The sequence below is a fragment of the Sphaeramia orbicularis genome, chromosome 17 (genome assembly GCF_902148855.1).
Source record: "Sphaeramia orbicularis chromosome 17, fSphaOr1.1, whole genome shotgun sequence".
In the NCBI taxonomy this organism is placed as follows: Eukaryota; Metazoa; Chordata; class Actinopteri; order Kurtiformes; family Apogonidae; genus Sphaeramia; species Sphaeramia orbicularis.
Window position 1 is genome coordinate 18,035,029 of NC_043973.1, and position 26,768 is coordinate 18,061,796.

General features: G+C 36.1%; 1 protein-coding gene across 1 annotated transcript; it reads right to left on the minus strand.

Annotated features, from left to right (window-relative positions):
• Positions 1-2,819: 2,819 nt before the first annotated feature.
• On the minus strand, positions 2,820-26,768 carry dpydb (dihydropyrimidine dehydrogenase b). The gene is made up of 25 exons (XM_030161401.1): positions 26,739-26,768; positions 19,809-19,919; positions 19,598-19,680; positions 19,248-19,335; positions 18,805-18,966; positions 17,829-18,025; positions 17,459-17,540; positions 16,383-16,470; positions 15,774-15,881; positions 14,211-14,380; positions 13,246-13,456; positions 11,609-11,793; positions 10,607-10,822; positions 8,534-8,698; positions 8,294-8,362; positions 8,095-8,178; positions 7,237-7,357; positions 7,001-7,120; positions 6,762-6,904; positions 6,229-6,283; positions 5,678-5,799; positions 4,902-5,048; positions 4,730-4,792; positions 4,419-4,496; positions 2,820-3,697 (listed from the first exon to the last, which is right to left on the minus strand). Exons 1-25 carry the CDS (start codon positions 26,766-26,768, stop codon positions 3,533-3,535), a joined length of 3,063 nt encoding a protein of 1,020 aa, XP_030017261.1. The 3' UTR covers positions 2,820-3,532.

Genomic DNA, 26,768 nt, shown 5'->3' on the forward strand with positions numbered 1-26,768 from the left:
TAACATCTCCTACCCCACCTTTTAGTGTTATTTAGATGAAATGACTAAATTTATGGTCTTACCATGTCCATACTGCAGAGCATCTAGTTGACACTGTTGATCCGCGTCTGGAAGATGATGAAAAGAGAACGTTAAAAATCTTCCAGCATATTTATGCTAGTTCCCCTAACCCTGGAAACTGTAGAATTCCAAGTGCTCGGCCTGACCCGGGCTCTGGGCTAGCCCTGTGTAGAGCAGTGCGCATGCGCTGCCTTCTGGAGTTATGTTCCAGTAGTGGTGGAAGTACCTGGGTTCAACCAGGACAGGTGACACGTGTCTTTACTTCTACCATTTGATACCAGTGTTGGGCAGTAGCGTTGCTACTTGTAGTTAGTAACTTACTATAATTTTCAGTAGCTTGGCAGTAACATCACTATTTCCTGAATCAAGTAATATTCAGTAGCTAAACTCTTTTATTGATCAAGTAGAGTGGTAACGACCACAGACACTATTATTATATGTGTTAACGCAGTGGAGAAGCAGTTTGTAGACTACAAAATGTAATTATATAATCCACAACACAAGCACTCTACATTGTTCGGAACGGGGTACACACACACACACACACACACACACACTGTCTGCACAGGGTTCACTATAAATCAGGTGTTTCGCCCAGAGTGGGCGTGTCTTACTGGAACGCCGTCGTGCACATTCTTGGAAGCGCCGTGCCCGCGCTTGTGGACAGCGAACTGTGGCCAATGATGGAACTTTTCCCACTTCCTGTTCTTCGACATCCCCCCGCGTCGTTGCTGGCGGTACCAGTGAGCGGACAGCGGATAGGGTATGGAGCGGACCAGGTGTATCATGCGGGGCTGAGTTTTCATGGCGGAGTTGGAGATGAGACCCGCACCTGGTCTCACCTGGAGCACCTGTCAGATGTTCACTTTACTGCAGAGGGAACCGATGTTCTGCAGAACATCCCATGGGTGTTGGCTGAGGTATGTGGACGATGGTCAGCACAAAGGCTCTTTTCAGAGCTGCCGAACCCACAGTACAGAGCACTACAGCCGGATTCCCTTTGAAGAATAACTTGGATTTTTTGTGCTAAATAAACTCAACCAGACTGCTCACTGAGACAATATTTTTTCCAAATAAAAATAGGAAATGTGCAATTACCTTACAACTATGACAATAAAGTTACTTTTTTTTAGAACAACAAGCAACTTTTGGTACCAATGATGAACATGTGACCAATATCAGTGGGTCAGTGAGCCCGTTTCCATTGCACATCTGAGAACATTAAAGTCGAAACTGTCCAAACTGGTCCAAAACACAAACATGTCTGTCCATGTGTATTTTCCAGTCCAGTCCTTGTCCAGTGTCCAAACCTAAACTCTTTGTCTAGTCTATGACACATCACCATGGCAGTAGATTGGTTTGGGGGACGTCTGTAAAATGAGTCCAGGGTGCTCCAAACATCAAACATTAGTTCCACCTGATACATGTTCTAACCTGAAGAACAAACAAACATCCAGGACTGATCCCATGACCCCCCTGAAAGACTTCACACCCCCCAGTTTGACAAACACTGCACTAAAGGAACCAGTTTGTCAGTGGTGTAGAGGTCCCTGGCGAAGTGGGTATACTCTCAATTTTTGCTTTCTTTCTTTTTTTTTTTTTTTTTTTTTTTTTAATGTAGTCCAGAAAAACAGGTTTTAGAAACAGTGACATGTCAGACTACTCTATTTAGTTTACCAAAAAATCCATCAGTGGTATTTCCTCACTATTATAAAATGATCCTGACTTAATCAGGAGCAGTTTGTAGGTTTTACTGATCACACAAACAGCTGCATGAATGTAAATGGGTTCAACTGAGGCAAACATAGGGTTACAGTTGGTTTTGAACATTTGTTTAAATAAAATTCTTAAATCTGAAGTTGACAATGCATCCTTGTTCATATTTCACCTTAAATAAATCATTCTCTTCCACACATCAAAGCCAATCAGATAAACTCAAAAGTCCACTATCCACGATATGTGTGATGCAGGACGTAGAGCCCCACCCCTGGGTGAAACGCCTGGTTTTTAGTCAGTTCCCTGCCTACACAGCCATCCCAAGTATTCTGTTTACTGCCCTCCACTTCCACATGACTTTCAACTCCAATTGGACCGTAATGAGCATTGTTAACTACATCCTGGTCTGCAGATGTCAGTATTTGGTCAGTAATTTTTGGTCTTTGGTCTGTAATTATAGTTACTCTGGCATATTGATAACCCAATGGAATTGACTTTGCATGTATTTGGTAATTTGAACATGTAGTTTCTTATGTTTATTGCCATGTTAAGTTGGCGCAACTTGAAGTAGCTTCACATGTAGTGAGCTACTTCTGTAGTGTTTGTGTAACTTAGCTTGCTACATTTGACTGGGTGGTAGCTTCTGTGTAGTGAAGCTTCATTTATGGTAGAGTAACTGGTAACTTAGCTCACTACATTTTCCAAGTAGCTTGCCCAACACTGCTAATAGGTTACATTTTATGTACTCATTAATAGTACAGGAGTAATTGTATGAGCTGTATTCCCCCACTGGTAATAAGACAATATAGAGTAAATAATTCAACAGACCTTCAGTACAATGATATTTGAGTTGCTGGTATGATGATGATGATAATGATAGTTTTAATGCTTCATACATGTTGCTGACTTTTGTAATACAAATGTAAGTCTGGGATGCAGAACCAGTGATGCATATTTTATTAGATACAGGATTGTAATACTTCATACTACTGTAATATGTTTTCCAAATATCTTAATGAGATTACCTTCTTTTAGTTGCAATCTTGATGTTAGAGACAAAGACATGCCTCTTTATTGCACTCACCATAATACACTTCATTTTGCTGCAGAAGAAAACCTTTATTTAACTCATAGTCCATATTGAAGATGTACCTCTTCATACATTAATACATTTAATATACATTAGATGTACTGTAAAAGGTTAGCATCTGATTAGATGTAAAATGTTAGTAAATGCATGTCCATAATGCAGAAAATACAATTAAAACACAGTTAGCAAAGTCTAAATCATTAATAAATGTATTACTGCATTGTTTTTGTTTGTCAGACTAGATGATAATTGGCTGCCATGTGTCAATCAGCTTTCTATTAATAGTTATTTCTACAAATCAAGATCACATTTTTATTATTCACTTAAAATCACTGCATCTTTTTCAAATAGATAAATACATTGAATCAATATTTTTTAAGAACTTTTAATAACATTTAAATTGTGTTTAAGGAAGTCAGTGTTTACAATAGTTACACAAATGTTTCCTCCAGTGTTATCAGTGGTAAGAAATTAAAGATAATTTAGTTTAAAGATGGAGAAATGATAAAACAATGGCACTAAAACTTCTGAGATACCTTTTTCTCACATAGAAAATGGATCAGGAATTAATAATGAACAAACCGATGAGCAGAATTGATAATTACACTGGCATGAATGACATCCTATCAATTCCCATTCAGTTCTGTTTTGCTCTGCCTTTCTCTTTTAGCAGACAGGACTGATGGGTACTCCCCTCTTGGGTGCATAGGGCGTGGTCCTGTTAACCATCTTGATGCAGTCTATGATTGGACAGACGCTGAAGCACAGAGTGCAGCCGGTGCAGCTATCTGTCACAAATGGGAGGTGGGTCTCTGGGTCAAATGTTATGGCCTGGAACACAGACAATTAAACAAGATTACTCAACTGATAGTTGCTAATTAAATAGCAGTGTTGATCATATGCATTCTGTTGCTGTTCAACCCATAAAGACCCAAAACTTCAACTACAGATCAAATCCATCTACTGATCTAAAATGCTTAATACCTGTTGATCAATACATGTAAATTGGTGTAAAATGCAGTTTGTCATCTTTTCCTGGTCATCAGATATGACCTATTTGGATGTTCAGAGGCTCTGTAGTTACCATGGAAACACTGTCATCTTCTACAATATTGATTCACTATGAAACCCGTGGAGTTTGACAAATGACAGTGGATGGAGACATTTGGTTAAGGTTCAGTTATTGATGTCCTTGCTGAAGAAGTCACTTTTTCTTCAGTTTTCTCTGTTTTGATATAATAACCTTTGAATTTACTGTGAGTTAACATGAACATCTAAATTAAATATAGGAAATTAAATACAGGAAAATACATGATTTACAGTGAAAAATGCAAAATATAAAGAATATTATAATAAATGGTGATACATTACTTAAGAAAGGTTTAATGTAGAGAAAAATTTATTAGGGAACTGCCAGAAAAGTAACACTGGGTCTTTATGGGTTAAATCAGTGTATGTAAAAGCAGGAACATTAAAAGCACGAGTCCAAAGTATTTCTATAAGGCAGGCAGCCCTATAAAACAAACAGCTCTGTTTGTAAGTGTTTCTGTACCTGATATCCAGAATCATTGCAGGTCATGTAACATTTACCACAGTTGATACACATCTCTTCATCTATGAGGGCCTGGACCTAAACACCAGAGACATCAGTACAATATGGTCATTCAGATAAACTTTATTTTATTCAATGAATAATATGTAATTTCATAAGAATACATTTAATTTTTGCTTTCGCCTGATGTACAAAAATGCAGTAATGTCACATAATTGTAGTTTGCGATTTATTTCTGATGTGTAAAAGGTTAATAGAATTGAACAGAAAAACACAGGATATAAAATGACTGCAGGGGTAAAAGTATTTACCTGCTCCATATTGTTAAGCTCCTGGTATGCTCCGATGTGACGTAATGCTCTGGCTATCACATCCTACAAACACAGCCATTAACACACACAAACACATGCAAATGAGTACATTTAAATACATCCTGGCACATCTATCAGCATTTGCATTTAATAGGGAAAGTGTGTGTTGCACCTTAACTGCTGGAACTGGTTTCTTAGGTGTGCTAGTTCTGGTGGTGACATTGGACTCATCGCTTGTATCAACCCCCTTCAGCTTTTTCTTGTACTCTGCAATGACTTCTGTCCTCTGCTGGAGGTAAGGCCCAAAGCTGGGGAGGCTCTACACATAAGCACAAAAACAATAACTGAACAATGCCAGCATTCATAGGAAGCTTTGATTACAGGTTTAGTGTGTAGTACTCAGTGGGATGTGCAAAAACTCTCCCCTTCAGCCACCAAAAATATTATAAAGCCCTCATTATAGAGACTGTGTTTGGTTCCAGTCTGAGCTTTTTGGTTATGAGGATAATAATTCTGGTAAACACTTAAACATACTAAGTGATGTAATGCCACCTGCCATAAAATAAACAATAAAATCAGAAGAGGACACCTTTCCTGAGCTACTCCCTGAAAAATCCCATTTGTTATTTCAAAAGCATGAGAAAACAACCAGAAGTTTCTGTAACAATGACAATGAAGAGTAGTAGTAGTAGTCACAGTACAGGCTGGAGTAGTATTTACATGTATAATGGATGGAAAAGTAATACATAAAAATAGATGACATTAAAGACTGAACAGCATAAATATTAGCAGTTGGAGAATACAGCCAAATGTACTTTTACTGATGTTTGAAAAGATGGAAGTAAAGATGGATTAAGCATTGGCAGAAGCAATTATGGTAGAGAAGTTAGAAGTAAAAATAGAGTAATAGTCACTCATTTAAGGTTGCGATCAGGAATGAAGTAGTACCTTTCCCACTAATTCGTTCAGTCTGGGAACTGGTTTTCCTTTCTGGTGTTTCAATGTTGGAGGAGACTGACCGTCCCAGTTCTCCAGGTCCAGACTCTTCAGGTACAACAACGTCTTCAGACCTGAATGCACACATGAACCAAAACTGTATCCATTAAAAGCCCCTGTGGGCATTGACTACCTCTACATATAAAGATCACCAACAGTAGGCGAGAAAAACTCCAAAGAGAGGGTTGGCAACTGTTTTAGCTAAAAAACAAAACAAAAAACAATGAATTATTATTTATCAAATCATTCATTCATTCATTCATTTTCTGAACCCGCTTTATCCCCACTAGGGTCACGGGGGTCGCTGGAGCCTATCCCACTTATGGAAGAAGGTGGGGTTCACCCTGGACATGTCCCCAGTTCATCACCGGGCTTACATATAGAGACAAACAATCACTCTCACATTCACACCTATGGCCAATTTAGAATCATTAAAATCAAAAATATTTGCTGTGCTATCAGCTCCATACAGAAGAATATACAACATACATAGAGTTACATACCAACACAGTAATCTTCTATCACTGTGAAGTCCTGGTTCTGAACTGCGCTGCATACCTGTGGCATTCAGATACAAGGAGAATAACTGATTCACATTAAAGAAGAACAGACATAATACTGAACATTTCATTCAGCGGGTAAGAGGTTTTCATTTTGCTGAAGTTCCCTCTTTCGTCACTATTTAACTGCTCCCTGCTAAGTAGAGTTTGTTTCTGGTTTATCTATGACGATTTCAACTAGTTATTGGATATTTAAAATTATGGCATTCACAACCATTTTAAATGTCCTGGATATTATAATCAGATTTAATGAAATTAATGGAAAATTAAATAGGCTTATTTCTTGTTTTCTTTTCAAACAAATATATGATGATGTAAGTAATAAACATAATCCTAAATCCTGCTGAACTGTATAGAACATGAAGAGTAACCCTATTTATTTTTAAGAAATCAGATTTTGAGCAAAAGACCGACATTAGCCCTATCAGACTGATTACCTTTTCTGACCTTAACAATAATCATACAGCTGTTCTCACCTGTAAAACTGAGGCTCCAGCATGAAGGAACTGCAGTCCAGTCTCTGCAGAGTCAATGCCTCCGGTGGCCAGGATGGGGAACCCAGGAAGAGCTCTGCCAATGGCAGAGACGGCTCTAAGAGCGATGGGTCTGATGGCGTTACCTGCATAAGTCATTTAAAGACCATCATTATTTACTGCTTTGATGAAGCATAATTCAGGTAGATGTTTTAATAATGTATGTTTGTACATTTTCTTACCAGACACGCCTCCATATGTGGTACGTTTGCCCATTCCAACACTGGGCCAGGGGGATCCATCAGCCTTCAGTCCCATCATCCCTGAGACGGTGTTAGTGGCTGTTACTCCATCTGCCCCACCTGGCAAACAAACAACATGAACAACAATCAAAACATGTGTCTTTAACCATTCATTCCATTTCATTCACACTGAAATGGAAAAAATAAAGTTGTACTATGCAGTTTAGGTTGTTTACCTTCATGGGCAGCCTTGGCTATGTCGACAATGTTAGTGACGTTTGGTGTCAGTTTAGCAAAGAATGGAATGGTGGTTGCTGCTCGTACCCAGCGACAGATATTACGCACCAAAACCGGGTCCTAATGACAATGACAGACATTGAAACATAGACCTACATTTACTTCTGTAAGATGGCAGGATCACAGAATGTTCCTGTATTTTACCAAATTGGATTTACAGATTGCCAGTGACCCTGAATAGATGTCATTGCATTTTGGGGGAAATAGGTTAAAGTTTCATTTTTTTATTAATTTTAGTAATCTTTTTTTTCCCCATTCACTTATAATGGGCAAAATTTCACATGTCTGTAGCAGCAAAACTATTGGTTGGATTCATACCAAATTGGGTGTATAGATTGCCAGTGACCCAGAATAGATGTGGTTACATTTTGGGAGAAGTAGGTTAAAGTTCCTATTTTTTAAATGAATTTTAAAATCTTTTTTTCTCCCATTTACTTATAATGGGCGAAATTTCAAATGTCTATAAAAACATCAATTTTGTTTCAATTTACTTCAGACTCGGTACATGTATAGAGGCAATTGATATGCTGACATCACCACACACATAGACATGATGACATCAGCTGGATCAATGCCAAAATTAGCTACAATATGTGCAAGGGGTGGGGTTTGTTGTGCCTGGCACCACTTTGTTTATTCATGTTTGTTTATTTAGATTACATTAACTTTTGTATCACTACAGCAGTTATTCTTCTTAAAGTCTTTGTTTATTACAATGTACATTTAATACAATACAAGATCTTGGAAGTACAATGTAAAAGTCAAATACTGTATGACTGACGTATGCATGTACATACCTGTCCACAGGCCAGTCCCATGCCTCTCTCTCCCATCCCATGAGGACAAGACAGGTTCAGCTCCAAAGCATCTGCTCCTGATTCCTAAACACACAAATGTTTTCACCTTCCATCAGCCCAAATGTCATTTATGTGTATGCCGATGACACCATAGTTTTACAGTGCTATTTAATTGTTGCTTGCATGTGATTTTTCTCACCTCGGCCATTTTTGCTAGCTCTGTCCAGTCCTCTTTGTTGTAACTGCACATTATGCTGGAGATTACCACCTGACAGACAGAACATTACCTTCTAAATGTCTGTTTTTAGGTCACACACAGAAATTCAAGACCAACAGAGTAATGTAATAATTCTGTTACTAAAAATTTGTAGATGCGTAACTCCACGTAACAAGTCATCTTGTGGACCCATGATGGGATGTGACATGGACAGAAACTTACATTGTTGGGGAAGTCCTTCTTCAGCTCAGCTACAGACTGACACCAGTACGCTGCCGTCTTCTCACTGATGAGTTCAATGTTGAGAAACGAGCCCTGACCTGGACCGTAGATATGACCTGAAGTGGTTCCACGCACAATACGAGGGGACACGTTGGTCACCAGGTCCTGGACAGACAGATACATAGAAACCAGTCAAATTAACTCATATGGTCTAAGTCTTTAGTAAATGTAAATAAATGTTACTAATTTGTCTTTTTACTGGTTTAGGATAATAGGTTTTGAAGTTGGACAAAATAAGAAAAAAATATGAATACAATGTGGGCTGCACGACACTGTAATGGACCTTTCACACACTTCTTATACTTTATAGAGTATAAAATAATAAATCTAGAACCACTCCCTCTCAGTTCTATGTTTCCACCAGCCAGACTCATGGTAGTTTATATGTTGTCACAGAGAACTGAAGGTCCAAATTCTGAATCATAGGTTGTTTTTTTTTTACACACATCTTCAACCTGGCAGGACAGAAGCTCTTTACTATCACTACATTGTCATCCTTTCAGTATTCGATCAAATAGTCAGTCTTCCCTTCTGTTCTGTGAGCTAATAAAATGAATGATGGTTAGAGAAGTGTATTCAGAAACTATTAGAACATTTAAAGATGACCTTTAATGTGTTGGATAGAAAATGTCATTACTTTCATCAATTTATTGTTAGATTTGCCAATTTTAGTGTATGAGTTTAAAACATGTTTGCTTATATCACAGTGAATGTTTGTACCAAATCTCGATCTACATTTGTTCAAGATGTTCATGCGATATCATTTTTATGAGAGTTAAACTGATGGAACAACCTGAAAACATAATGAATCTGCACTGTGAAAAATGACTGCAGAATTAACACTAAAAACTTGTAAAATTGCAACATAAAAAAAACTAAGTGACAATACAATGCAAAGTTGTTTATTTGAAAAGATTTTTGTGTTAACGATTAAATCAAATATAGCTGCAGTTTTTACAGGAAGAGTATGTGAACAAAACCACATTTGTATGTAGAAATGATGTATTTCTATTGTTTTTAGAAAATAAAACTGTATATTGAAAAACAATGTGGTGCCGTTTAAATTGCAAGACCATAATGTTGAAATAACGGCCTATTTGCTTTTTTTTTTTTTTTTTTTTTTTTTTTTTTAATAAAAATGCTATAAAAAAGTAAACATTTAACAATTTAACATTTTAAACTTGTAAATTAATGGTTGGTAGAGTTGGTACAGCGGCTCGTCCATTAACCAAAGGGTTGGTGGTTCAAATCCTGGCTCAGACTGTCCATATGTCAAAGTGTCCATGGAAGACACTGAAGCCTAAATTTCTCCCAGTTGGACCTGGTGGATTTGGAAAGTGCTTTGGACACCATGAAAGTGGAGAAAATGTGCTAAATAAGTGCAGTCCATTTACCATTTAAATCCAATGTTAAATCTACATGTTTAAAATGTTAAATCTACATGTTACTCCGTAAATATGTTTACAGTTGGATTTGTTTTTTACAGTATTGTTCTGGAAACCACAGCTGCCAGTTTTTTTCCGTAAAAACAGCAGGATTTTTTTTACAGTGTGCCTATGGTTGTGTCTGGCATAAAAGCATAAAAATAGCAGATTAATCAACAATAATATAAAATGTTTGTTATAATTATGTTTATTATAATTATTGTACTTAGTGCAATGATTAATGTACAAACCAAAAATAAATTCATTCATTCATTCATAAAATAATCTTTCATCACAGTGACAAAATACTTATACATAGCAAATAATACAGAGATACATTCATCCACCACTTTCATCCATTTATCATTGAGGTTCTTCATCAAAATATGTAAAATTATAAAAAGAATCTCCGTTCTTTGTGAAATGTTGAAATGTCCAAAACAGAAACTGCTAGTTTTGAATTCTGCTGATTAAAAAAAAGGTTCTAAATTGCTGTTTTTTTCTCTTTACTTTGCCTTTTGGGTGTTAGGTATACACATCTATTAGTTCACTTCAGTGGTTCTTTGTGTTTGATGTGTGTATGCTGCACCTTGTCCAGTCCAAAGGTCTTGGTCAGTGCGAAGCCCCATCCTTGTTCAAAAGCTCTTCTGATCATAGCTGTGCTGGTTGTAGGGGGAGCAGAGGCCAGACCGAAGGGGTTTGGGAACTTGATTCCACAAACTTCAACACTAATGTCCACCTGATCGATGGCGCTGTAGAATAACGGGAGCTTTGGAACTGAGTCCACTGTGTGTCCATATAAAGACTGTAGAAGAACAGGAATGAGAAGAAACATTGTTCTTATTAAACTGGTTCTGTTCTCTTGGAACTGGTTCTGCACTTAACCCTTTCATGCATGAATTATGAGAACCTTATTCAAGATTTTTTTTCCTGAGTGTTTTTATTCCTCTTTAGGCATGAAAAAACATGCTTGAAGAAAATTTACTTATGAACCTATTTTTCATGGAGTTGCAAAAATGTCCACTAAGCTGGACATCATGTCTTTAATTTTTGAAGCAAAGAAACATGTATTTACTGATATATTGTGTGAAAACTATGAAATAAAAACATTTTTAATGCAGCTAATCTGATGTTTTCTCACATTTTAACATACTCTAATACCAGTCATTACTCACTTCATGGAGATAATATGCAAAAAAAAAAAAAAGACAACTTTTGTCTAATAAAAACCCTGTTAATTACAATCTAATAACAATAACAACCAATTGATTTACACGCAGTCATGTTACTGCAGATCAGGTTTATCAAGAACAGCAAAGTTATAGTAATGGAATGAATTCCAGTGTATGGGATGATGCATAAGCGTCCCTGTGTTGGCTGATATGGAAATAAAACAACAAAATCCATGAATATATAAGAGAACAGCTTTGAATAGCTGTCCACTGTAGTGACCACTATGCATGAAAGGGTTAAAAAACAAATACTGAAGTATATAGTGGAGAATGAGAGAGGAAGTAGGACTCTGTTTCTATGTTGCAGTAACTTCTTCATGTTCTAAAGAAGTGGAGAACAGTTGGTTGTTCCCATTTACCTGTATGTATCTGTGAATGTTCCACGAGGCCTGTTTGCCGTCGTTCACTGACTCCACTGTGGTGTTTGCCAAACCAGCAATGTCACCTCCTGCAAACACCCAGGGTTCACTGGTCTGCATGGTGTCTGTGTTTACCTCCGGAGTACCCCAGCGGTTCAGCTTCACAGGAGACATGGCCGCCGTCACTACACATCAAGATCAATAGAGTTTCAAAACCAGTAAAATACTATACAATAATATAAGACAAACATGTTAGATGGGATACCCTGGTAGCCTCTCTCTCTACTCTTAATTTAATCCTTGAATAAAACTAACTTAACCCATAAAGACCCAATGCTACTTTTGTGGCAGTTTCCAAATTAATTTTTCTCTCTATTTTACCTTTCTTACGTAATTTGTCACCATTAATTATAATATAATCCTCTGTATTTTGCATTTTTCAGTGTAACTCATGTATCTTCCCATATTTAATTCACAGATCATGTAGATGTTCATGAGTAAATAGAAAGATTATTGCATTAAAACAGAGAAAACTAAAGAAAAAGTGACTTTTTCAGCAAATATATCGATAACTGAAAGTGTAAACAACCTTCTCCAACCACTGTCATTTTTCTACTACTACTACAACCAGATGAGTTTTAGTGGTAAATCAATGTTGTAGAAGATGGCAGTGTTTCCACATTCACTATAGAGCACAGGTGTCAAACATGCGGCCTAGGGGCCAAAACTGGCCTGCCAAAGGTTCCAATCTGGCCCGTGGGATGAATTTGCAAAATGCAAGTTAGGGCATCAAACTCAAAAATAATATCATAATAACCTATAAATAATGACAACACCAATTTTTTTTTTCTCTTTGATTTAGTGCAAAAAACATTAAATTATGAAAATGTTTACATTAACAAACTATCCTGTAACAATAAAATGTGAATAACCTGAACAAATGTGAACAACCTGAAATGTCTATAGAAAATTAAGTGCAATTTTAACAATATTCTGCCTGTTGTTCAATGTTTTGTGCCTTTGTAGATCTGATCTGTAACACATATGTATAAAAAATGATAAGTTGAGGCATAATATGGATAAAATTGTCTTTATATTTCTTAACAAATTTCATTTTTTTCAGGTTATTCACATCCTTTTTGTTTGGATAGTTTGTAAATGTAAATATTGGCATAAGTCAATGTTATTTTTTTGCACTAAAACAATTTGGAGTTGTCATTATTTATTGGCTATCATGCTATTATTTTACTGGTCCGGCCCACCTCAGATTAAATTGGGCTGAATGTGGCCCCCGGAAGAAAATGAGTTTGACACCCCTGCTATAGAGCCTCTGAACGTCCAAATGAGTCACAATCAGATGAATATAAAAAACTGAGAAACTGCATTTTACCTTAGTTATTTGCATGTATTGATAGGATTCGTAGGTCAAGCTAATTAACCATTTTAGATCTCTACAAACTTTTAGTTGCTGATGGCAGTTTGGGTCTTTAAGGGTTAAGCTAAACTCATCATAAATAGGCCGGACAGAGACACATGCTAATGGAAACAACAGTACAATAAGAGTAGGTGGACACAAACAAAAACACACAGTGCCACATGGCAGTGAACGCTATGGGACACTTCTGTCCTATTATTACCTTGTGGTTCATTGAGCATGGATCCAAAGGCACTGATGATATAATCAGCCTTCAGCCTGACAATTTGCTCTTCATCCTCCAGCCAATCACCATCCTCAGTCTGTTCTGTGCGACAGAACTGTAACCCTGCCACACGTCCGTTCTTCATGATGACTTCACGAGGAGACAAGAAGGGAAGGAACTCGCACTTTTCTTCTTTAGCCAGCTCCATCTGATAAAAACACATGTTACTCTGTTCTTCCACTAATCCAGGGGTGTTAAACTCATGTTAGTTCAAGGGCCACATTCAGCTAAACTTGACCTGAAGTGGGCCGAACCAGTAAAATAATAACATAATAATATATAATGTCAACTCCAGATTTTTCTCTATGTATTAGAATGAGCAAAATTAAACAATGAAAATATTTACATCTACAAACTATCCTTTCAAACAATGTGAATAACATGAACAAACTCAAAAAATAAGTGTAATTTTAACAATATTATGCTTCAGTTGATCATTTTCACTCGTTCATTATAACTTACAGATCACAGCAGGTCTACAAATACACAAAACCTTTAATATCAGGCAGAATATTATTACAATTGTACTTACTTCTCATTAAACATTTCAGGTTGTTCATATTTGTTTAGGTTATTCACATTTTTTGTGAAATTATGCTTTGTTTTAGTGTAAATACATGAAAATATTTACATTTACAAAGAAAGAAATTTGGAGTTGAGAGTATTTATAGATTATTATGATAATATTTTACTGATCCAACCCACTTGAGATTGAATTGGTCAAAATGTGGAACCTGAACTAAAATGACTGTTAATATCTTAGTGTAATTTTTGCATTTCACAACTTCATCCCAAGGGCCAGACCGGACCCTTGGGCGGGCTGGATTTGGCCCCCGGGTCACATGTTTGACACCTGTGCACTAATCCATTCATTAATCTCCATCAACCATCTTCATCCGTACCTCCTCAGGAACAGCTCTGATGTTGGTGAATCCCTTCCTGAAGCAGACGTAGACTCTCTTGGCTCCACATCGCAGAGCGGAGGTGGCACAGTCAAATGCAGTGTCACCGGCGCCCAAAACTATCACTACTCCTCTTAACTCGGGCAGGGAGGCACGACACTGGCACATTCCTGCACAAAGTGAAATAGAGGGCATGGTTTGTAAATAGAAACCTTTTAGGCTTATATTTCAACTAAGTTGCATAGTTAACCTGATGCCACACATTTTTTTTTATCATTCAAGCAGAAATTACAGAGTTCAACCCAACTCCAATGGACTTATCACCAAACCCCCACAAATTTAACCCATGCGGACCCAAATATCCACCGATGACCAAAATCATCTACTGATCTGAAATTTTTAGAAAGTTTAGACTCACTAATTCTATCAATACATGTAAATAATTGGTGTAAAATACAGTTTGTCATCTTTTCATGGTCATCAGATATGACCCATTTGGACGTTCAGAGTGATATATCATGGAAACATCGTCACCTTCTACAACACTGATTCACCAGTAAAACCCATGGAGTTAGATAGATGACAGTGGATGGACACACTGGGTTTATGTTGAGTTAATGACATTCTGTATTTTTCTATACTTTTCTTTGTTTTTGATAAAACAACCCTCAAATATATTCTTAGTATGATGATTAAAGTACATGATCAGTAAATTAAGTGTTGGAAAATACCTGACTTTCATTGGAAAAATGCAAAAATACAGAGGATAATATTATAATAAATGGTGATAAATTGCTTCAGAAATGTTAAATAAAGAGAAAAAAATATTTGGGGACTGACACAAAAGTAGCACTGGGTCTTTATGGGTTAATTCACAGCATCTGATAAGTGAATGAATGTGTTCAATAGGGTCTAAAATAGGACTAGGACAGCACTTCACAGAGATTTCAATAACATTACCTAGATGACATTAAAACACACTTTGTACTGACATGGGTCTGCACAGGTAGGGACTTTTTCTACTTTATTTTTGACATTTAAGGGACAACTGCTGGGTTTGAACATCTTCTGATTTTCATTTTGCCGCTTCCAACACATCAGCTTTGAGGACTAAATATTAATTTGCTGACAAATACATCCAACCCAGTGAAAGGCGCCATTGTAATTAGATAATCAACACTATTACCACCTCTCCTGTCAGTGGTCATTACGTTATGGCTGATTGATATATGTGTGATTATTTTTAAAGGTTGAAAAGACCAAAATGTTCTATTAAAGAAGTGAGATGGTGTGGGGGAGTATTCTGTTCATGTTTTAGGTCACATCACTATGAATTGTGGGTAATTCCCTCAGCTATAGTCTGTAGAAATTACAGAAAGTGTCTCACAGACTTCATAGACACAATGTGAATGCAAATAAAAGTCCCTTTTTCTGCAAGTGTGGGCATTACACTCAACTTTCAAACAGTCCCTGCTCTTATGTGACGGAAATGCGAAAAACAACCCAGTTAAAGAGAGTTTGGCTGATGAAGTCAGTGGTAAAGTGGCTTTAGAGTCACAGTACCCTTTTTGCTGGCTGTGGCCACCATTGGAAGAAAGTCTTTAGAAGTGAAGAAGCCCTGGTCCATGGTTAAACCCTGGAAGATTTTAGCTCTGTTGGCCTGAGGGAGACCTGGAAGGACACAAAACCAAGAAACAGATGAACAGATACAGGAGAAGAAAATTAACATAATGTAATGTTTTTAATTGTGCTGTTCAAAGTATAAAAATCCAACTATAATTTTGTATAAATTAAAGACCTGGACCCACTTCTTAATTTCTGAAATGATTCAAATGAGTTTATTTTGATATGTGTTGACTTTATTTTGATATGTGTAATACTGCTAAGGAATGGACAGAGTTTATTTTTGATATGTATAATATTTTTGCATTCTGTGCCAGTTTGGTGAGAATTTATTTTGATATGTGTAAGATTTTTTAAGTTTTTTTTGTGGAGCTGACATCAGACTTTTTGGTCAGTAAAGGAAGATGTGACAAGGGGGTGGGAGTATGTAAGTTGCACATCATCCTGCTCTTTTTCAAATATTTTTATTTATTTTTTATATTTTTTGGTTTTAAATGTTGATATTTGAAATAATAAATAAACAAATAAACAAACAATAGTGACACTCACCAATGCCAATGAAAACTGCCTTGAATCCTTCATTTTTCAGGGAAGTCAGACTCATTCCATTTACACCGAGTCCCTTCTCACACACCACCTGGTATGCACACACACACACACACACACACACACACACACACACACACACACACACACACACACATGCACACACACACACACACACATGCACGCACACGCACAGACAATTAATATTTGAAAAAAGACTTCTTTCTCCCAAAGGAGGACTCTGTTTGTTGGTTTATTTGTTGTTGTAATGTGATGAAGATGTCACACGACCAAACCACAGAATATTCTGACCAATCTTAAATCAAAGCTCCAGATCAGGGGTAAATTGCAAGCAGAAAATCCCAGCTTCATCAGATTTAACTCAGAACATGAGTTAAAATCTTAGTTATACAAAAATATATCAACATGTCATATGCAAGGAGACCTATGTCAACGACATACATGTGAACACACGTTAACTACATACACCCTGTGTTGAAGACACAAACCAGAGGAGTGTCTGTGAGTACACGTGGAAAACAGGAGAGGTCACGTGAAGGTTTAATACACTGTATTTAAGCATCCATTACACTTAATAACATACACATGACCACATATGGACATATGACTTTGAACAGTAACCTTCTGTTCAGTTTGTCAGCTGTCTTCAGTGTCTTCATGCCATGGTGTCTGTGTGTAGGATTATGCAGAGCAATGGCTTTTATGAAACCAGGTATTAGACTAAGGACAAGTCCAATCAGTTTTGAAGAAGATCCACAAGAAGACAGTGAAACATGAATTTGTTTTTTTTTTTTCTACTTTTCTTGAATTTTTAGATTGGACATTTGATTGAATTGCTGTGCTGTCAGACTTTGGCAGAGATGTGCGCTGTTCCAAGTTCTCACTGTATTATATTTTCAGTTTTCCTTTGAATTTTAAATGTTCTGTCATATTTCTTTACATATTGAGGTCATTAATTTTATTAAAAATCCAAAATATCGACAAAAGATCATGTTTGCCAGCATTTAATGGATCATACTGTACATAAAAACAATGGAAACTAATGATGGTTTCTATACCTTGACTCCCAGGTCCTTCATCAGCCCTATTTCAAACTGGACAACTTCATAGGGCAGCCGGAACTGGGGGATTTCTGATGTACTGCATGAAGGAAAAAACATTTGTTGAATATTGAGTTTCCCTTTTCCCCCAAATACATAAAATTGCTTCTCATATATTCATCTGTTTTCTTCCATGTTGTTAAGTTTTTGAAGAAGTGATGCAGTCTATGTTGTGATGGCTGAGCCTGGCTGGATGAAATCTAGTTTTAAAAGCAGTAATAGAAATATATATATATATTATGATGCTCATCATTCAGTCCTGGTCGTGGTATTGCTGACACCTCCAGGAATTATGAGAAAGCTTGATATGATTTGATATATAAAGTACCTCAGCCCTCCAGTGTACTTCTTTTTCTCAAATATGGTTATATCATCATATCCAAGACGAGCCAAGAAGGAAGCGCAGCTGACTGACGCAGGGCCACAGCCAATCAGAGCAATAGGAGCATGGTAAGACTCTGGCATCTCATCAGCTGGTGGGAGCTCAGGATTCCTTATCTGAGGGATTCCCATCTTACTGAACACCTGGAATGAAAGCAAAGACGCTTGTGTGAAAACTTCAAATGGGAGGAACGATCGCATTTGTGAAAAGAGGGTTTAAGACATGCAATCAAGTCACTCGGTTAGTTGATGTTATAGATTTCTACTTTTTTCATTCATTTGTTACCCCCCCCCCCCCACCCCCCCAAGGAGACAAGGGGTATTGTTTTTGGTTTGGTTTGGTTGTTTGATGGTTAACACTCTAGCAGCAAAACTATTGGTTGAATTCACACCAGATTGGGTTTATAGATTGCCAGTGACCCAGAATAGATGTCATCACATTTTGGGAAAAGTAGGTCAAAGTTTAAACTTTTTATGAATTTTTTAACAAATTTTTTTCCCATTTAAAATGAGTGAAATTTCATATGTCTGTAGCAGCAAAACTACTGGTTGAATTAATACCAGATTAGGTTTATAGATTTCCAGTGACCCAGAATAGATGTGGTTATATTTTGGGAAAAGCAAGTCAAAGTTCACTTTTTTTTTTTTTTTTTATGAATTTTTAAATTCTTTTTTTTTTTTTTCAAATTTCAAATGTCTATAAAAACATCAATTTTCAATTTACTTCAAACTTGGCACATATATAGAGGCAACTGATATACTGACATTACCACACGCATAGACATGACGACATCAGCCTGATCGATGCCAAAATAAGCTACAATACATGCGAGGGGTGGGGTTTGTTGTGCCTGGCACCACTTGTTAAAATGGTTGTTGGTGTTCATGTTTCTTTCAGACACATAAACACTTGTATGTTGCACCTCAGTAGCAAACTGCTGCAACCCTCCGATGTTGATGGGACCCTCCTCGGAGGCGTACAGGTTACACCCTCCTACACACAGCTCTGAGGTGGGACACACCATCCCACAGGTCAGACCCAGTGGGTTGTCTGATAGAATGGCCCGTGCTGCACCGTAGTAGTTCTAAAACACACATAGACAAGCATGAAAATTACACTTTTCCCTTCTGTAGTATGTGTGTGAGTACTTTCTTATTCAGATCACACTTTCTTTCCAAACTGAAAATTAAATGAAGTTTCTTTTTAGGACTAAATCCTGGGAAATACTTGATTTTTTTCTACTTTTTTACCTTTATCGCCTTATGTAATCTGCCAATACCTAAATAAATTTGATACTGTGAGCAAGTGTTCTTTACATTATAATACTGGTGGTAGAAATCATGTATGTGTGTGTATATTTATTACCTTGTTGGAGATACTGGTAATAAAAGATTTGATGTCCAGGTTAGTGGGGCAGCTCTTCTGACAGGGAGCATCAGCACATTTTAGACACCTGAGCACAGATTTGACTGTTATTTAAAGCAATAACTAAGTGCAGGTGAATAATTATTTCATCAGACTGGCACAAAGTGAGATCATGTGGTGAAAAAATATTTTGCAAAATGTTCACAGTCACTTGGGAGTCAAAAAAATACTACATTTAAAAATTCACACACTGGATTAAAATACAATGATGCAAATATAACACAGAAAGGTTAAAATAATTTGCTGTTTGCCATGGATGAGCATGCTGTAAGATAAACCAAACCATTCACCTCAGTGCTTCTCGTAGAGCTCCACGCTCACTCAGCGTTGTGTGTTTGATATCGTCAAAGTTGTTCTCTAACTTCACACAGGACTGGAAAAAAATAAGGAGAGCATAATTATAAAGTATAAAATGTGGGAAAAGAGAAGGAAAAGGAAGACTAAAGGTAGAAGCTGAATAAAATCACTCTTACACTCATCTTAGGTGTGAAAATAACTTACATCACAGCTCCTATCTGGGTTTCTCTTCCAGTGTTTCTTTTCTTTCTTCTTGTTCGCTGTGGACATGATCTGAGCATGAGTCTTCACCCGGGGATTTAGAGCCAGGATGCTCTAAATAAAAAAACAGGGAAATTGATTAACAGTAGGACACAGGCTCACATTACATGACAGAAATTTGTAGAATCTTGTATTTATGTTAATGGATAAGTCATTTCCTATATATTTTAAGAGGTTTTCCGAAGCAATTATAATGTCATTACCATTTTCGTCAAGTTTTCATCAAGATTATGCAAAAACTACAGTGCTGATTCTTATTATTGCTGGTAAAAGCATAAAGTGAATAACAGAGGAGGCATATAATTTTGAAGCCGATCCAGATAAAGCAGCGGATCCCAGTGAGGCCGTCTGAGTAATCATAGGCCTAGCCAAGACATATGCTCTCTCAGTGCCAGTCTGGTTAATTTTTTGTTTAACCCATAAAGACCCAGTGCTACTTTTATGTCAGTTCCCAAATGAATTTTTCTCTATATTTAACCTTCTTTAAGCAATTTAGCACCATTAATTGTAATATTACCCTGCTTATTTTGCATTTTTTTTCAGTGTAAATCAGGTTTTTTCTAACATCTAATTCACTGATTATGTAGATAATCATAGCAGCTCAGGTTAAAGTTAAGGGTTATTATATCAAAAAAGAGAAAAATGAAGAAAAAGTGACTTTTTCAGCCAAATCTATCATTAACTGAACATAAACCCAGTGTCTCCATCCACTGTTATTGATCCAACTCCATGGGTTTTACTGGTGAATTAATGTTGTAGAAGATGACGGTGTTTCCATGTTCACTATGGAGCCTCTGAACGTCCAAATGGGTCATATCTGATGACCATGAAAAGATGACAAACTGTATTTTACACCAATTATTTACATGTATTGATAGGATTAGTGGATCAGCAGGTATTTAACAGTTTAGATCAGTAGATGGTTTGGGTCACCAGTGGCTGTTTGGGTCTTTATGGGTTAAAATCATTTTAAGTTGCAGGACTGCTTTCCTCATTTGTTTTATATCCTCTTGAGACCTAGGAAAAGAAATATTTTCTGCTTTCTTAGCATTAAATAATTGTCTTGGATGTGAAAACAGCACAATACAACTTTTCAGATGCATTATTTACTCATTTTTTTATGGAGTGTCTTTTGCAGTGGAGACAACAGTGCAGTTTTTTCTTGTTTTTAGTAAAGATTCGAAACATCTTGGGTTTTTTTTTTTTTCAATGTTTTGTCGAATACAGAGGATAAAAATGAAAACTGGGTCTCAGGAGGGTGTAAAAGTAGAAATGCACAGTCTTATAAAGATGTCAGTTCTGAGATGATTGCAGTGATTAATAATTTTTTTAATAACTTCACAGTGAATAAGAGACAAAACATTTTATTTTGTCTTCTTTACACTTTCACCTGTTTATTATGAACCACTCCTGTTTTCTGGCAAAACCACTGATACTATAGAATGTTCTCGGAAGTTTGCTTGTTTGTGTAGTTGGGGTCGGGTCGATAAGATAATGAGAGGCTGCCAGGTCAGTACCCTGAGATACTGTGACCCGGCAGATGAAAACATACCAGGAAAGGTGAAGAACCTTCTACGTTAACACTGTGTACATACAAAAGGATGCAACAGCTTACATTAGCAGATACGCACTGATAGCACAGGCAGCTGGAGAAACCCCTACATAATCCAACTCAGCGGCCTCTCGGTACATAAGTGTAGTACCCAATGAGAAGTGTAGGGTGACTTTTGTAAATACTATTATTTTCAAATGGCCTTTCCTGCTCACAGATAACACAGGGGAAACTTTACCATCACAGACTGGGCTGCTTCTTTTTTCATGGTGCTCTGTCTTGTTCTGTTTATATTATCTTAAAGGAGTGATATTTTGTGTTTTTAAATGGAATGATACATTTTAACCCTTTCATGCATTAATATGAGATCCTTAGTCAAGATTTTTTTCTTGAGTGTTTTTATTCCTCCATAGGCATGAAAAAAAATGTGTTCAAGTTTTTTTTTTTTTTTTTCGTGGAGTTACAAAAATATCCATACATTTAATTTTTGAAGTAAAGAAACGTGTTTAAAACCCAATATCAGAAATTGATATTAAAACAATGAAATAAAATCTGATATTTTCTCACATTTTAATATATTCTAATGCTATTTATTACTCTATTCATGGAGATAATATGCAAAAAAAAAATGCAAATATGAAAAAAAAACTCTGTCTAAACTTTGTCTAACAAACGGATTTACACTGAAACATGTAACTGCAGATCAGGTTTATCAAGAACAGCAAAATTACAGTAATTGTATGAATTACAGTGAATGGGATGAAGCATGAGCATCCACTGTGTCGGCTGATGTGGAACTAAAACAACAAAACCCATGAATATACAAGAGAACAGCTGGAGAATAACTGTCCACTGTAGTGACCAGTATGCATGAAAGGGTTAAAACATTTCCCTGTGGTCTACATAAACTGTAAATGCTATGCTTGGGTCTGAATTCTTCATTAATTCAACTCCACAGGCCTATTTTCAACCCTTTTTTTGAGTAATGGCATGAGAAAGGTTGTTTGGAGCGCTGGCCCTTTAAATGCAAATGACTCCACCCCCTCCAGGTTGTTGGCTGTGTTGCTCTGTCCCGTTCAACCAACAACTGAACATTTTAGGTAATCAGCTTGAAGTTTGAACATATTTTTAGTTTTTACTACAACTGCTGCTGCTGACAAACAATTATGTCGTACTCAGAGAAATGTTCATCGGAAGTCTTGACCTTATGTGTGCAAATGTCATGACGTAACTAGTTATAAAACATAACAAACTGAGAAGGAATTAAAACAGGTTATAGAAATTCACTCGGTTTTTGCCAAAATGAATATAAAGATAGCTTTGCTGCACCTGGAGGGTTCAAATTCAAACATTTTAAACTAAGGTCCCCAAATACACAAATAAATGTACCAAAGACTAATAAAAGTGGGTTTAGCAAAATATGACCCCTTTAATATCTGTGTTTTAACATGATATATATTTATTCTTCCACTTGTGTATTTTACAGGCCCAAAGAAGAACATCCATTGCAAGATAACTGAGCTTTTACATGAACAGTTCTTTCCTGCATGTAATAAGATGCTAAGGTTATTTTTCCATTCTTCAGAGTATTGAATAATAAGACAAATTTAACATGTTCACATTTACATAAATATTCCTAGGAATTAGCTGCATATTTAAAGGTTTGTTGTATCAACTAACTACAGCCTCATGTAGCTAAATATAAAGGGTCTATTACAGGGGTGTCAAACTCATGTTAGTTCAGGGGCTGCATAAAGTCCAATATGACCTGCACTGGGCCAGATCATTAAAAATAATAACATAATAATACATAAATAATATAAATTCCAAAATTTGTATGTCTAATTTCTATGTTTTAGAGTGACAAAAGTAAGATTATATTATCAAAATTTCTACATCTACAAACTATCTTTTAAAAAAAATATGGAAAAACATGAACCATGACCAAAATGAAATTTATTAAGAAAAAAAGTGCAATTTTAACAATTTATGCCACTATTTAGCCCCAGCTTCTCATTTTTACATGTTCATTACAACGTACAGATCACAGGGGATCTACAAATGCACAAAACATTTAATAACAGACAGAATATTGGTAAAATTACTCTTAAATCTCTCAAGACATTTCAGGTTGTTCATATTTGTTCAGGTTTTTCACATTTTTTGTAAAAGGCTAGTCTGTAAGTGTTAACATTTTTGTGTAATTTGACTTTTTTTTTTTACACTAAAACAAAGAGAAAAATATGTGGTTTTTGTTATTTATACTTTATTATGATAGTATTTTACTGGTCTGACCCACTTTAGATGGAACTGAACTAAATTTATTTTTACATCCTTGATTGTTAATATCTTCAGTGAAATTTTTGTATTTGATTAATTCATCCGGCGGGCCGGATTGGACCTTTTGGCAGGCCGGTTTGGGCCCCTGGGCTGCATGTTTGACACCCCTGGTCTATTACATGTTATATGTCTGTTTACTTAGTGCAGATCAGACCAGTTGAAAGTATTGCTCCATCTCTACACGTGCACCATCACTCCATTATGACCACGTGTCTGTTATCTAATACTTGTCCAGCCGAACACATGGCTTGCATAAGACCTTAAGCTCTCTTGGCACAACGTAACAATGACTTTGTAAACTTTTAATCCTGTGAGAGATGTTAAAGTGGCAGAACCTTACACTAAATCTGTAGGTGTCCAGTTATACTTTTTTGTCTTCTATTTAACCTTCAATATACTACTGTGAATTTTCTACTTATCTGTGATCTTCTGCTTGGTGTTTCTGCTTTTAAATTCCCAAAGACAATTTATTAATCACTGGTAAGTCTGTAGAGGTTCAGAAGTTGAGGTGCCCTTTTTTTATTCCATATATTTGTGTATGTCTACTCTACTTCGTTCATGCAGAGGCTGGATGTTGCTGATGTCATGATTTGGATGCAGACACACAACATCAGGCCAATACATGTAGAGCACTAGAAATTCTACCTGTCTCAGTCTTCTGATTGGCGTTCTACTGTTAGTTAATCCTCCTGTTAGAGGCAACCTGCTAAAACATGCAAGAAATTTGTCATGAGACTTGGACCCTGACACTATTAAAACAGCTGCTCATAGTTTCAGACTCTCTTTATTTGAGTGCTACTTTTTTTTTATGTCATTTTGCCAATAAATACGAATAATCACAGTGGAATTTCTTGTATGTCCTGTCTGATCACTTCTAATGTGCTGTCAAGACATACTAATAGTAACAGTAAACAAATGTCAGAATTTCAGGAGTGGCACATCTATAGCTTTAAAAGTTGCAGAATTAACAACTTCATATGTCTGTGTCTCCTAATAATGAGGGTGTAACTGAGTCCTTTTAAAATGCCTTTTAGATACAGAATATGACCAAAAGTATAAGGTGACACTGAATTTATGTGTTTTAGAATAGAATCGAATAGAATCAAATCGGATCGAATCGAATCGAATCGAATGTCTTTATTGTCATTGTACAGGTACAACGAAATTAAAAAAGTGCAATCGTCCTAGGTGCCATAAAAAGTATAAATAATGCATATAAAAGAGTATAAAAACTAAAATCTACAAGAAAAACCCTGACGGTATAAATATCTAAAAAAAAAAAAAAAAAAAAAGGCAGCATAAAAAATAGTGTTACTCGAAGTACAAAAGACACATAAAACTTTATCATATACTCTGGACAGCATTCAGCATTCCACACAGTTAATTAATGTCCAGCTGTATTCAGTGCAATTATGGCCCTGGGATAAAAGCTGTTTTTTAGAAGCTGTTTTTAAGCTGTTTGTGCTGGCCTTTATTGTCTGGAAATGTCTGCCAGAGGGTAAAAGTTAAAAAAGTGGAAAGCCAGGGTTTTTATTGCTAACAGGAGATGAGACTGTAAAAAGTTGATGACAAATGTCATTGTTGCAACAAAAAAATTTATTTCGTCCTTACGGATCACTTGATGACAAAAAATAAATCAGAGTTGTCACTAATTTTACTCAATGTTCATTTTTTAATCAATATTATTGTTCCACTTCTAGATGTCTGAAACACTGGTCGCTTCTTTTTCTTAAATAATCATTTTAAGCCACACGTAACCATCTTGTTTCAACTCTCACTCAGGAAGAAAAAAATTAACTTTAAAGTGAAAAAAGAATAATGATTTGAGATTGACCTTTATCATTACTGACAACTAACATAAACATTTTTCATCATGATAATACGTGATGATAAGGTGTGACATGCCCAATATTTTGTCCATATAGTGTTAAGAGAACTGAAAGGTGCAATGCAGATGAAGTATGATTAATAAATGCGTTAATATTCCCTCCACACTGGGTTGTTTGCCACCAGAAGGTGTAGAACATGTTAACCCTTTCATGCATGAATTATAAGAGCCTCAATCATGATTTTTATTTGTGAGTGTTTTTATTCCCCGAGGCATTAAAAAAACAATATGATTGAAATAGTTTTTATGAACCCATTTTTCATGGACTTGCAAAAATGTTCAGTCAGCTAGACGCCATGCATTTAATTTTTGAAGCAAAGAAACATATTTACTGATAAACTGTGTGAAAACTATGAAACAAAAACCTTTTTAATGCAGATAATCTGATATTTTCTCATTAGTCATTGCTCACTTTGTGGAGATAATATGCAAAAAAACAAAACATTAAAAAAAAAAAAACCTTGTTAATTACAGTTTAATAACAATAACAAGCAATTGATTTACAGTCAAACATGTTAGTGCAGATCAGGTTTATCAAGAACAGCAAAGTTAGAGTAACAGTATGAATTGCAGTGTATTATGGGATGGTGCATGTACTGCAGAAATCTAAATCTTACCAAGTGTATTTTTCTCATTTCTAGTCAAAATATCTCATCACACTTAAAATAAGACAGAATCACCTACAGAGTAACATTTTTTTTGTTTAATTCAAGCAAAAAAAATCTGCCAATGGAACAAGTGAAAATTATCTTGGTAAGATTACTTGAAATAAGATTTTCCACATCTATTGTCTAAAAATCAGTTCTTCTATCTCAGTGTAAAGTTCCTCTTTAGGTGATTCTGTCTGATTTTAAGTGTGATGAGATATTTGGACTGGAAATGAGAAAAATACACTTGGCCAGAGTTAGATTTTTGCAGAGTGAGTGTCCACTGTGTTGGCTGATATGGAACTAAAACAACAAAATCCATGAATATACAAGAGAACAGCTGTCCACTGTAGTGACCACTATGCATGAAAGGGTTAATAAAGACAACTAATACAGACTTCACCTTAGGGAATGACAGGAAGCAGGTAAGATGTAAAATATGTTACCTCAATATCTGGCAGATCTTTACTCAACAT

Bases quoted from the DNA above. Each gene is read 5' to 3' on its own strand.
- dpydb (XM_030161401.1), bottom strand. From the start codon at position 26,768: ATGTTGAGTAAAGATCTGCCAGATATTGAG. The intron at 17,541-17,828 runs GTACTTTATATA...TCCTTCATGCAG, and splicing joins AAGTACACTGGAGGGCTGAG to TACATCAGAAATCCCCCAGT. The intron at 5,800-6,228 runs GTATGTAACTCT...GTGTGCATTCAG, and splicing joins GATAGAAGATTACTGTGTTG to GTCTGAAGACGTTGTTGTAC.